At 40.1% G+C, this 14922-nt stretch overlaps 1 protein-coding gene across 1 annotated transcript in view; it reads right to left on the reverse strand.

Annotated features, from left to right (window-relative positions):
• The window catches only part of DCBLD1 (discoidin, CUB and LCCL domain containing 1), a 68610-nt gene that overhangs the window by 36721 nt on the left and 16967 nt on the right, over window positions 1–14922 (reverse strand). The window contains 1 exon segment of the mRNA XM_063441270.1: window positions 6810–7028. Within this exon segment, the coding sequence (XP_063297340.1) occupies window positions 6810–7028 (219 nt within the window).

A 14922-nucleotide genomic window follows, 5' to 3' on the forward strand; every position in this document is an offset into this window, starting at 1 on the left:
TCTTTCCACAACTTAAAGGAACACTATAGGGTCAGGAACACAAACATGTATTCTTGACCCTATAGTGTTAAAACCACCATCTAGCCTCCCTGGGCCCCTCATACCTCCATAAATATAGCAAAATCTTCCTTGTATTCAAGCCTGAAGCTGTAACTCTGCATGCTGTTTGCCTTAGAAAAACAAGCAGTCTGCTGACATCATCAGAAGTGGTGGCCTGATCCAATCACAATGCTTCCCCATAGAATTGGCGGAGACTGATAAAGAGGCAGATCAGGGACAGAACCAGCATGTTTCAAACACAGCCCTGGCCAATCAGCATCTCCTCATAGAGGAGATGAATCTCTATGAGGAAAGTTCAGTTTCTGCATGCAGAGGGAGGAGACACTGAATGTTTGGATGCATTTTAGGCAGCCATGACCCAGGAAGGATCTCCAACAGCTATCTAAGGAGTGGCCAGTGAAGTTATCACTAGGCTGTAATGTAAACACTGCATTTTCTCTGAAAATACATTGTTTACAGCAAAAAAACCTGAAGGTAATGATTCTACTCACCAGAACAAATTCAATAAGCTGTAGTTGTTCTGGTGACTAGCGTGTCCCTTTAATGAAGATTTTGACTACTTCAATTTTTGGCAAGGCAGAGCACCTCCACATTGACACCTGCAGATTTTGACGGTTTTTAAAAGACACTGCCTCAATGTTGGATATTTCGCACAGGACCCCAAGACCTGGAGCTACCCTCTTAGCCCCCGGTTACCCCCACAAGATCTCCAGACATTGTGGAAGGTTTTAAGTGAGCAAAATAGTATCTGCTAGGGATCGGGGGTGGAGCCAGAGGCAAGAGAGAGAGATGGGATGGAGTTAAAGGGGAGGGGGCAGAGCTAGAGGGGAGAGAGGGAGGTGGAGCTGGAGGGTAGAGAGCGGGGTGGAGCTGGAGGGTAGAGAGCGGGGTGGAGCTGAAGGGGAGAGAGGAGTTTTTCATCATCCAACTGAACAACTCATGTATTACAAATTAATGAAAATTTTAATGTGAAATCATGTGAAAGAATATGAATTGGACATTTATGCAAACATTAAACCTTACTCTTGGCATTCCAGATCCAGACATTTAAGACTGCATACCTAACTACCCCTTGCTATGCAAATCTCTTAGGTCTTCTCACATGGACAAACATTCTCTGATGAATCCTACTGATCTTGATGGACACTTATCTGTGGCTGGTAGGAGCTTCTTGAAGAAATTTGAACTTACAAATGATGGCTATAGTTCAGAAATAATATATTTAAAAATCTTGATCACACATTTATTTTGGAAAACAATTTATATCCATTAATGCCATAGATCTCCGGAGATAATTAAATTAATATAGAATTTAAGGTTTTGATACTCAGAAAGTGGATTTCCTTTGAATACAACAAGCCTTTATTATGTGAGAAGCCTGCACACTTAATAAATAAATAAATAAAATAAAAAATTTAATATCACAATCCACATGATCTGGGAATTAATGGAACTGTGTGGTACAATGATGTGAAACTCTGACAGGCCTGAATGATTGAAGCAGGCGAGCCTGAGTGAGATAACAATAACCCCAGTCTCCACACACTGATAGGAGGTAGACAGATCATTCTCTGCTAGGGTGAAGAATTCCTCATCTATGAAGGGTATTGCTGCCCTTATCTTGCTGCTAGCTAACAGACAGATCTTAATAATTTACTTGGAAGCTTATTAAGCCAAATGAGTTATGAACTCTCTGTCTGAAGAGAGAAAATGCAATCAGTATCATTCACCAGAATCATTTGGCTTGGAGCAAAGGGTATGCATTGGTTAGCCCAGAAAATGAAATGCTGGCACTTTGCATATCAAGACATGGCTTTGTTCTCCGACAGTCAGGTGCAAATCCATTCAGGACAGTGACATTCACTAGAGATGTGCACCGATCACACCGGTAACATACAGTACTTTAAAGGAACAGACAGCCGAGCTCTGCACATTGCAGGTTACAAAGTATACAGGAAAAATGTGTGGTGTAAAGTGGCTTTTTAAAAAAGTTTACATTAGTAGCACTCGCAATCTGCTAAACAACGAAATCGAAAAATCTACTTCTGTCACAGGGAAAGGAAGCTCTGCCTACTAAACTCTCTGTTCCGCGCACAATGCAGTGAGTGAGTGAGTGTTAGTGCAATTGCAGTTCGCGTGGTCAGCTCAGGGGTGCTTCGAACATACAGCACGCAGACACAGATGCTTGTATAAGGTTGGCACTCCTGCAGCCATGTGGCAGAGGTGGGATTTTTGTTCTTGAGCTGTCTGTCAAACTGGTAAAGAGACTGTTTTTTTCACAAGTTATGCCGAAAAAAATAGCAATATAATAATGAGAAAGTTGTTCAAGCAGGGGGCAAGATATGGAGGTCTAGAGAAATAAGGGGCATAAAAGCAAAATAAAATAAACCCTTGCTTTCATAGAAATACACAACCAGTCCACAGAAATAAATACATTCATAAAACCCCCACCACCATCAAGTCTATACATTCTATATTCTCACACACAGAAAGGAAATACATTCCTGTACATTGGCAATATATAAATTAATAAATAAACATACAAATTAACCTCTGCATTCAGGTGCAAAGAATTTTAGACATATGATCTGTAATTTTTTTCAATATCGCATCTTTATTTCTGCCAACATATCTGCTCAATATTCAGACACGGTGCAATATAGTACTGTTATACGTGTACACACTGGCTTCCAGGGCTTGTATGAGATTATTTCTGAGGTAGGGTTTTATTCCCAGTCCAACCATGCTGGACTGTGCTCCGTGCCGTTCACTTCCTCAGCCACTCTGTGCCACGCTCTGAGTGATGAGGAGTGGTGGGAATGGGAAGTAACATTACATTGACTGACAGCTGGGAGAAAGAAAATATTTCTAAACCGGTTTTCTCCTGACCTATGCATTTGCTAGCAAAATGTATAGATAAAATCGTATGTGTCATCTAATTAGTGGAAGTTGTTTGGGGCATATGATAGGTGCCTTTTAATTAATTAAATGCAAAGATCATATTCCCTTTTTTGGGGAGGAAAAAAAAAGGCAATGTTACATTTGTCCCTAATGACAGATCTAGTGGATGTCAGTCACCAGAAGCACTTCCTATTATGATCCAGCTTTATTTAAATGCACATGTGCAGTATCCCTCTCAGATGTTTCTTCACTGAAATGGATCAGATTATGATAACGATTATTTTAGTGTATTTATTAAACTGATGGTTTTCTTCATGGTAAGTTTCACCAGTTTTTTTACAGATATATTAATTTCAGAAGAAATGGCAGATAAAGAAAGGTAATGTATGATTATTTTCTCACAGAAAATCTATTATGTTGGGAAACCAATGCTGTGTATATAGATTAAAAATGATTATTTAAAAAGATTAAATAATAATAAAAATCAACATTTAATAAATTGTGCCAAAAATTTGACAGAAAAAATTTATGAAATAAGTGATACTTTGATAAAAGCCCCACCACTATAAAATCTATACATTTTATATTTATTTATTTTCCTTTACCATTAGAGCATTACAAAAAATAATAAATATATATATACATACACACACACACACACATTATAGTACAGCTAGACTTATATATAACTGAAAATCCTTTATACTGTAACATCACATAGTTTGACATTTAAATCTTTAACTAAAATTATTTTAAATAAAAAATATCCCAACATAAACCCGTTGCTCCATAAGGCAGAGTTCAGATTTTGAGTAAATCTTCACTGTGGCCTTACGCCATTCTAAATAAATAAGCTCCTTTGTGAGAACATATGGACACTTAACTACAGGAACCTAGATCTGTAAGTAACATGAAGGTGCAAATTGGAAATGTACTTCAATTTAACCACCGCAATACACATCTTTTAACAGAGAGCTAGTAAATGACATTACGGCCTCCGGCATATTATTGTCTTGCCGTATAAAAAGAGGAAAGAGTAGGCTTTTGTTGCAAACTACTTCAAGACATGTGCCCGATTCAGTAATCCTCAAATTAAGAGTCAGAAGCCTAAAAAGAAGTAAGTCACTATGGACAGGGCCACGTTTCTCACAGAGAAGCATGCACCAACAAAGCAAACTACAGACCACGTATGTTCTAAGCTAGAAACCGGCTTTTTGCAAACCATAAACTTTCCAAATTATGTCAGTTTTCACAGAAAATTCCCTTTCAGAAAACTTAATTCCATTATTTGCTAGCACTAGCAGAAGAGCTTCTTCATAATCTTGACTTCTAGAACTACAAAATATATTTGTCCCTCTCCTGGTTAAAATGTGTTCAACTCGTGGTAAATTGAGTGTTGAGAAACATGAACTTTATCACACAGCAACCTAAAAGATAAAGGGAGAAGTATGAATCATGCTCCTTGTTAGACAGTAAGCATAACCTTGGATCAGAGGCAGCATTTTAAACAGAATTAATCATACTGGAAGTAATTACAAAGTTCATTTACTTCACAGTGTTATTTGGCCGTAGTCATTAAACATTGCCGGCTAAGTGATAACTCGTCATTTTAATTTCCCATGATTCTTGAACCTCACAGCAACAATGGGGTCATCAGGGCATTTTGACTCGTGATTAGCTAGTACAGATTGCTCAGATGAGATTTTACAATAAACAGAATTATAGAAAAATAAGGGGAACTTAGAATTAGTGTCTAACTTGCAACAGAAGTAGGTCATGACAGTCTTCACCGTAGGAGGATGAACACTTCCAATATTGGGAGATATATAAAGACATACAAGAATTCCCAATCGTGGGTAGCTGGTAGGAAACCTAATCTGTAAGATAGCAAGGCCCCAATTTGTGCAATGCTATCATGAACAATGCAACAGAACTAGAAGATACAGACACCTTCCTGTCTAATTCTACTGGCTTTGTCCCATGAATCATCAAGTATTTTAAACGCAATTTGTAAAAGAAGCTTTAGGAATCTGGGAATTCACAAACCGTACTTCAATATACACACTCCATAGCTCATAGCTAAATCTGCCATACCTTTTGCATTTTAGATTAATTAAAACAATCCTTTTCAATAAGGTGTAAATTTGCTTCCAGTAACCTGTAAGTATCTCTTTGGAGACTAATTTACAAATCCAGGATTTCAGCCAAAGAGGAAATAGAGAAGTCAATTTTAAAATCATAGTTTGCTCTTTTAAACAGAGCTATGTTCACACATGAACAATTTAAAACAGACATATACCTTTAATGACACATACTTTTCACATTGTCTGCTGCTTGACAGCTCAACTATTTAATACTCACTTATTTAAAATAAACATTTATCAGTTATTACAGCAAGTCAGGGACCCCCGGGAATAAAGCAGGTAACCATTGCTATATATAATGTTTCCAGCAAGAACAATAGCCAGAAACCTTTTTTTCCCAGTTTTATTTGGAATTTAAAACTACATCTGGAATGGCTATGGCCAAAATGAGAGTAAAGTATATATTAAATTGTATCAATATATGAATGCTTTTTTAATCCACTACTAAAAGAGATAGTCCAGGAGAAGGATTACTGCAAGAGACAGAAGGATACCTTAGAACAGGTTTTTTTAAAGGGCTTTAAAACAGAATTAAAAGGAGGTCACCAAAGGACACCAAACATATGCTGTTAACAAGACATTAACCATAAAGTAATTGAAAGAGACATAATACTTCACATAATAAGCCTCTCATCTCCCCTGAGGAAGCTTAACAACCCCACTGGTAGGGACTTAGACAGTGATCAGCAGACAGTATTAATCCCATATATGAAACAAATACATTTAATAAAATTAATAACATAACAATGGTCAACCAAGAAAGTACCATTGTACTGTCTTTGTTGACCATAGATGCAATAAGTGCAAAACCAATTACATCCACAATATGTCAAGATTATGAAACAAAGGTAAGAACTGAAAAAACAAAACCTAGTGACAACTCCACACTCCACTTAAATACTAGCAATATTCATGTTATTCACTTAACAATAGGCTGTAGAGTAAATGTTTATTCCGTAAACTGTGAAGGATCCTGTTAAAGGAGATGTGGACTTTTATTGAGCACAGGAGTATCTGTTCACTGTGCGCATATTATTATTTATAAAATACCAACAAATATTTATATATCCATGCAACCTTGTTCTTATATTCCTCTTCATGCATTTTCACAAAAGTGGTCCCTAACCAGATACTACAGGACACACTCTCCCTGGAAATTCATTCCAATATAAAAACAACAAGTAATCGATACTTAAAACAAACAAACAAACAAAGGGGTGGGGGTAGGTACAGGAAGACCAATATTAATACAGTAAATGACATTACCACCCAGATCTTGTAACAGCTGTTTCATACTACTTTGGATCCAAATAATGCTAGAAGTCTTTCCCAACCAGGCTAACTAGCAGTAAGAGCCTAAAAAAAAAAAAAAAAAAGGAAACGACCAGCTGTGATTAAGGGTCTCACACGTCAAGGTCATTCACACTGCCACCTTGTTTTACTTACTTTCCAAGGAATTAAATGATGGTTTAACTGTGGCTAAGCCAATTATACAGGTAAAGGTGCTCTGCTTGGTAAGATACAGTACAATGTTTATTGTTGTAGTAAAGTATAGTCCAGAAAACTGGTGGACATATCTCGCCCTGCTTACTGATAGCAAGATTTGAACTTGTGTTTTACCAAACCATTAAAAGTCATCCAACTATGACAGTAATAATGATCTATTTTCCTCTCCATCATACTATAGAAAGAAGATCAGCTCACCGTATTCTTCATTTAAGAACCCCTTGTAGATCTTCAGAAAAGCAGTGTCAGAAGTTTGGGAGTCCATATCCAAATCGGCCACCATTATATACAGATTTTTACCAGTCGGCACTTTGATAGTAATCTCGCAGGTAGTATGGTTGGGGTATGTTTCAGGGTAGTTCTTGGATGTCAGTGTTCCTCCTTCTTCGTTCATGACCATGTGCCCACATCCATCCACTGGAAGAAACAAAAAGTTGTTGCAATGTAAAATTAGTAATAATGATCAGTTTTTCAGTGGTGACAAAATACAGTACAACTGTGCATGCTATTAAAATATACACTTTCACTAACCTTTTTATGTATGCTTTGTGTATTACAGCATTCTAAAAATAACATGCAACTGGTGCTATAACGATCACTACTGGACATATATATTTTTTTTAGATCAGTAATGTACGACAAAGGGAAGAAAATATACATAAAATCAACAACATAAAATCACTGAATGCAACAACAACAAAAAAAAATATCTCTGCACTGCAATAGTGCTTAGTTTACTATTCTGCTTTCTGAAGGGGCTCCAGGTTTTAAAAGGCAATAAGAATAAAGTTTATTGGGGGAAGTGGTGCTCTCAAAAACAGTTGATCGGTTTAATGATACTGAAACTAATGAAAAATTGTATTAACGGGTTTATCTTAAATACACATATAAATACTAATAGTATGAGATTGCATGCAAGACGCTCTTTTCTGTTGAAAGGGAAAAATGTTTCCTGTCTCTAATGGTAACTAAAATTATATATAGAAGGCGTTATGCCTGAAATTGTGGGAGGGATTTCATGCCTATTTAAACCCTGCGTTCCCCCCACTCACCTGTCTGCGACGATTTCGGAAATTCGCTTTCATTTCCGTTTTCACAGACCTCTGACGTCAATCTGCCGCGACGCTCGTACACAGCCCGCCGGTTTTTCGTGAGTCTCTTTCATCCGCATGGAGGCCGTTCGGCGGTTCGCTCAAACCGTGAGTCCGTTCGAATTTTTTCTCCCTTTTACTCATACGCTCCGTTCGCATTGTTCATTCCACGATGTAAACTAATATATATATATATATATGTTTGTAAAGTTAATCTTGCTCAAATATATATATATATATATATATATATATATCGCAAACCAATCACCAGATAGAACAGATCCCTACATATAAAATATCGCTATTTATCACATATCGAACTTTATGTCATATCAATATATATTACATAGCAAAATATATATTGGTCCCAATTTCAGTGGACAACCTGCTATTAAATCAAATCACGTTTCGCTTCGTTCAGAGTCTTTCCAGGTTCCTACTATTTATTTAATACAGCGGATTATAAATGCCCACACAAACTTCCCCCTAGTAAGCCTAGTGATGAGTTCTGGCCGTTTATGCAGCTTCAGGATTCAGGAGTGTTGGTCATTTTCCTGCCGTTGCTGCTACTTTATATATCACAGAGTTTTATTGCGGTTGCTAACGGAAGTATATTTTAATGCTGCTAAGTGCAGGTCGTTTTACTGCTGCTTGTATATCGTTGTTGCTGCTGCTGCAGAACGTAGTTCGTTTTACTGCCGTGGCAGGTAAGTGCAGGGGTTCTACAGTTACTGCTACAGACGGGAAATTCGGCCTTTGAAAGCAAAAGCTGCTTGGCCTCTGATGCCGTTTAAGGCACGTGCTGGCTCCTGTCTTGCTGATACCAAACGCTGTCATTTACTAAGATTCCGTCCGGTTTGCAAAGATTCTGCATTCTCCACGCTAATTCCGTTGTCTGATGTATTGTTTACCCACTGGTTGTTCTATATGCGAATGCACTAGGGTACGACGAATGGTGGTCTGCGGAACATTTCACAGCACATTACATTAGCATGCGCACCCTGAGAAAATCATTATTTCATACTCCTGAAATGTATAGGTTCTGCTCCATTATTACTTTACATAGAGGCCGAATCTCGTGTTACTTTACATTCCCATATTAGGCTATTACACTTGGCAGCGCATTGTCTGTTTTAACAGAGGCCAAGAGGTAACTTTTCTTATGTAAAAAGGCTTGAGTAGATCCCCGTTCTCGTGTTCTAACGAACAGGCATTCCTAGACAGTTAATGTCAAGTAGTAGACAGGATTAACTGCTTGAATGCTGGCCACAGAATGTTCTACGCCATATACACAGTGGCATGTGGTACACACTCATCTAGCCTTGTAATTGCTGTGAATCAGCACTCAGCATTACAACCCTTTCACTGCAGGTTTGCAGATCTCATCCGCGGTAAGTGCACAATCACGGACATCGCGTTTGTTTCTCCTGGGCGCAGTATGATTATGGCTCGGGAGTCATTCTTTGACGGGAATGTATACTGCTTGTTAGTCTAAAAGACAGCACTTCACATTTCTTCAATCTTTGATTTTTCTTATTGCAGTTACTAAAGTTGACCGTTACAGCCTCATGGCCCCTATTACAGTATCATACGTCCCAAGTCTCCCTATTTAGGTGGGACAGTCCCTATTTTGGGCCCAAGTCCCTCTTTTTCATCCTAATGTCCCTACATATAGTTATGGGAGAACGCCGCACACTAGATATATATACATATATATACACGTATACTTACAATAAGTCTCACAGTGAATAGCACCGAAAAAAAAAAAAAAAAAAATAAAATAAAATAAAAAAATTTATAATGATTCCGTGTTTATATTTATACATTATCCCTGACGTTCACGTACATTTTCATACGCAGATATGCACACTGACATACAGATATACAGGGACACGCATTGGCGGTTTCGGACATTTGCCTGCTCGTTTGCTTATGGCTGAATTTTTGGTTAATTGGCTATTCTGACTTTCTTTCACCTGCTCATCGTTGTGAGGGTCTTCTAAGCAATGTGGGTACACAGCACGCGGTGCGTTGTCTCTACCAGCCCTAATTCATCCTCAGTCAGCGCGGCGATTTGCGTTACGTGTAAAACCCGGCGTACTCCTACGCAGACCAGCACTTGCGTTATTGGACAACTACGTCTACTTTCATATTGCAGTTCTGGGGAGCGAGCCTCGGCTAAGGCACGTACGCACTTAACAATACTACGAACATATATGTATTACGACAACTGATATTCACGTTTGTTCGCATTGCATTTCGACTCAAGGCCACGGTCTGGCACCATGAGCCCCGAGGGCCATACGTACGTTCATACACGCATTCTAGTTCATACGTCCCGACCATCCGGTCCCCACATGCTCGCTGGGCACTCCAGTTTCGCTCAGAAAGTACGATCCTACCTCATCGCTACCCACGTTTCGCTCTGTAGCATGTCCGCTCTCACTACCCGACCTTCCATCTTAGTTAGCAACTGCTGGCTGTTAGGTTCCTAGGTGTCCACTAGTTGTTATTTCCCCTGGCTTCTTCGCCATAGGTTAGTGGTCCCGCGAGGCCAACACCCATCCTCATACTCGGAGGTACTATGCCCCTCGGGCCAAATCATAGTTAGTCGCCTCGCATTCTGGCATAGAGAGGGCCTCATCTGTCACTCCCAGTCTATCTTATGTTAACTGTCACCGAGAGGCCGACACCCCGCCACCTCATTCAGTGGCCACGCTGCCCCCTCACGCCAACGCATAGATAGAGCCTCTCAAGCCGCTTGGCAACTAGCAGGGCCTCACCTGTCACCAACCTAGTGTAATCGTTTCGCCGCATCGCGGCACTAGCTAGTCAGCCAGCACGCACGCACTCACGCTCGCGCTCCTAGTAAGCTGGGGAGGGGGCGGCACATCCCCAGACCCGTCCAGCATAGTCACTATGTTTTCGATCCCTTAACCGCTTCAGGTATCCTGGCGCTTTATTTCCCGCCTTAGATTCGATCGTGCATTACATACTCCTACTTTGAGGCAAGACGGTGTTTAAGAACTATCGTACTCGGCTACTCCGGTGCTTTCTATACGTTATCTCTTACGGGCAATGGGTCTGCTAGACGCTTAGTGCTAAGCTGTTCGAGGATACCTGTGTGTATATGGTTGTATATATTTATATATACATATATATGTTACCCCAACCTGTCGCTCGCTGGCGATCCTTAGGTACCACGCACTCTACGTGCCCAGTCCAAGCTTGGAGACTCCAAGACCAGCGGTTCCTCTAACAACGTGTTTCGGGCATCTCTTGCTTATATTCCGTCAAATTGGTGTGTTGGGTCTCACGTTGCCCTCCGCATTGCACGTCGCACAGATTTGGCCTCGTATCGGACCATCGTCGGGTCCTCCAGGCGCTGACGTGACGTTCAGTGACTGCTTCTGGACTCATGTATCACGGATATACCGTTTATTTGTTCACAACGTTTTGGCGGCACTTTGGTACGCTGTGTTCTCAATTACCATTTATCGACTCATACTGTCACTCAGTTTTTACGTCGGCATCGCTTATACGAGCTATGCAGGACAAGCTTTAGCGATCTGATCGGACCAGGTGAACGGAATTCCCACCTGTTTCATATCGTACACCGAGGCTTCACTCCGCCTCCATTTTTGGCCAAACTAATATTATTCGATTCCTTATCTGCTAATTAGGGACTTGTCTGCACGCCCGACATTCACGGGGTCCTCCATGCGCTGTCAATTCATTCGTCACGCATTTGTTGTCATTCACGCTTCTCTTTATGTAAGCTTAAGTAGCTCATCGGGAGTTACTTTCGGTCATGCTGGATGTTCAGTTTCAAGGCATATCACCTCATGCATCCTGTAGTTCAATCCTTTACGTTCTCATGCCTACCAAATAACCGCTACAGGGTACTTGCTATACGAACACATATCGTCTTCAAATTTTGTCAAAGCTCCTCTTCAGGTTCCTCTCTCATACAAACACTTCCCTACGGTGGGTCACGGTTTTTGCATTATATGCTTCGTTTCACGTCACGGCAGTTTCTTCAGGCGCCTGTTATAGTCCTTTTTCGCTATGGTTTAATGCAGGTAATCGCACGTGTTCGGTCAGGTTAATCACTTTTCCACAAGAGGTTATACCCTGCCACGCTTAGATGGCACAAGTCCACATGGCCTAAATCGTAGGTAGGGCTTCTCTCAAACACAGGGCTACTGGCACGGCCTCAACTCTTACGGGATAGTCCTTATCTTCACCTATTGGTTCCCATTAGCTAGCAGCTCTACTACACGATTTAAACCTATTACGTTTCCTTCCTCCTCACAGCATGCTACAAGAACTAGCTCCAGGTATCGTATTATCTTTAATAAACGCTAACCCTGACGTCTCAAGTTCCCCTGCAGTTTCCTCCGCTTTAGCCACTTCCGAAGTCCTGAAGTCGGACCTTGCTTAAACGTAACTGTTGAGATAAAAGAACACGCAGTCCAGATTTCCTCTGCAGGTCAAAGGTATCAATCATGCCTGAAGTTAGAGTCTATGCAGGTAAGATTTGTCCACTAATACTAAGCAAACGTACTCTACGGCTTACGATATGTGTAAATATTGTATGTGGTTCAAGATGCTAAAGGCCTTCCGATTATAATGGTCGCTCGTACAATTTTTGCCACATCTCTCAAACAGTTCATGCTATACATTCGCTCCTCGTTTGTTAGTCTTGGCCTCTACCCGAAGTTCCTTCTCGGTACATTCATCCCGTGTTAGGGCCGCCACAGCAGCCTCAAGTCATCCAGTTCCAACTCATCTTGTAGAGAAGATGGGTCGCTGGAAGTCCTCGGCATACAACCGGTTCATTCCAAATCCAGAAAGAAATCAGGCTCGCTTTCTATAATATGTCTAAATGTTTTGTTATGTCTAATAAATGTCACACACTTTTTGGCCCTCTTTTGCAGGCCTAACCTCACGTCGGTTTCGGCACACCTCAACCGACTTTCATATATTAAAATTGCACACAGTTTAATGGGCGCCCCTTCCATAATCCCGTACACAAATAGAAGGCGTTATGCCTGAAATTGTGGGAGGGATTTCATGCCTATTTAAACCCTGCGTTCCCCCCACTCACCTGTCTGCGACGATTTCGGAAATTCCCTCCCACCACACCCCTTTTCATATATCATTATACCTGGGTGGGCCCTCTTTTGCAGGCCTAACCTCACGTCGGTTTCGGCACACCTCAACCGACTTTCATATATTAAAATTGCACACAGTTTAATGGGCGCCCCTTCCATAATCCCGTACACAAATATATATATATATATATCAGCCCTATCTCATCAATTCTCCCAAACCAGGCTACATGTGGTTCAAAAAAATAAATAAATAAAAAATAAAAATAAAACATTCCTGTAAGCAAACATCAAATCTGTCAACTGCTGCTATTTGTTTGGCCTGTACCCATCTCACTGCTAGCTGGAGTAATGTGGAGTACTGCATTCACTGTGCTTCACCTATCTAGTCTAAATGTCTCGACTGTGATGGCAACATCCTTTCGAGACGAGAGGAGCAGGAAACATTGCTTCCCCCGGACACATGTACAGTGATCCCAAAAATGTAGAGAAACCTGACTGAAGTTTAAATATCACAAATGAATGCCACAGCAATCACGTACATATGCTTGAGGGAAGGCAACACCCATACTATATTCTGCCTTTTAGACAATGCAGATAAACAGGAAATAATGGAATTGGTCGTTATTGACGTGGGGAATTAATGTTTTGATGTAATGAAAGTAATACACAGAATATACAAACATTTACTTTAGCATACAGGCGTGTTTTTACAAACCGTTCTAAGACTCCCCTCATGGGAGCTAAAAATTTATTTAGAAAGTCATGTTGCTTGCATAAGACGTGAACCCGTGTTTATGACTATTAAAACCATATATGCTCACTTGCAGTTTTTGTTCGAAAAACACAAGAATCCAGTTCAGCCATTTCTGTGCCATTAACATCACACTTATGCATACGTAACTTGCCAATCGACTAGCTAGGCTTGTACGCTACAGCTCCTATTTTATAATTACACTATAACCATCTTAGGTGGCATTCTTCTATAGTTACATAAAACATGTAAAGCTTATAGCCCTGTCCTAGATTAACAATCTGTTCCTACAATATATAAAATATAATGCAGATAAATATCCAGCTGTGTCCATACATCAAACCTGCCCCCTCCTACCTCTCTGGCTCACTTGACTTGCTAAATGTACCAGAACACAGGGAAGATAATTAACCTCAGAGACTGGAGGTGGTCTGAGTTTGTGTGTAGGAACAGCAGTCAAACTGCTGAATGAAGATGGGGTAGCAGCCACCATGCTAAGACAAGACACAATAGTGACAGACACTGAAAGATAAGAGTAGATAAACAAAGCCAAAGCATTGCTAAACTTGGTATTAGAGATACAGCCATTCTGCACGAAAAAGAGCTAGCATCTGTCATGTATATTACCATTTTGCCTAAAAGCTAAAAATATAAAAAGGAGGGAAACTTGTGTTCACTAAAGAATTCCATGTGGCATGTCAGATCACATGATCAATTCCACTTCCTATTGTAGCATTTGAAACACTCCACAGGGAATCAGACAACACTTAATAGCCATAAATGTATTCAAAACACAACTGATGCATTAATCTCTCCATAATTTTTTCTGTCGTAAAATAATTAAACAGATTAGAAAACAAAAATAAAGGACATGTTTCAAAACACTGCCATACGACATAGGCTTAGAAAATTACTTACACAATTTTCCAAGTATGAAGTCTGAAATTGTCTGAAAGACTTATAAATGACCCTGTAACTTTCCAAAACCCATAAAATATGACATGGGACACAAATAGTAGTGTTTTAGAGCAGTAAACCGTATAATGGCGAGGATATCATCTGTGAAAGTGCAGTTTTTGTGTGAAAATACAATTTTATTTTTTTTACAAAAATGAATGTTTGGACAGGGTTTGTGACTCAGTGGCTACTAAATAATACTTAAAGGGACACTGTAGGCACCCAGACCACTTCTGCTCATTGGAGTGGTCTGGGTGCCAACTCCCACTACCCTTAACCCTGCAAGTGTAATTATTGCAGTTTTTCATAAACTGCAATATTTACATTGCAGGGTTAACTCCACCTCTAGTGGCTGTCTATTAGACAGCCACTAGAGGTCACTTCCTGGGTTCTAG

The sequence above is a fragment of the Pelobates fuscus genome, chromosome 2 (assembly GCF_036172605.1).
Source record: "Pelobates fuscus isolate aPelFus1 chromosome 2, aPelFus1.pri, whole genome shotgun sequence".
Taxonomy (NCBI): Eukaryota; Metazoa; Chordata; class Amphibia; order Anura; family Pelobatidae; genus Pelobates; species Pelobates fuscus.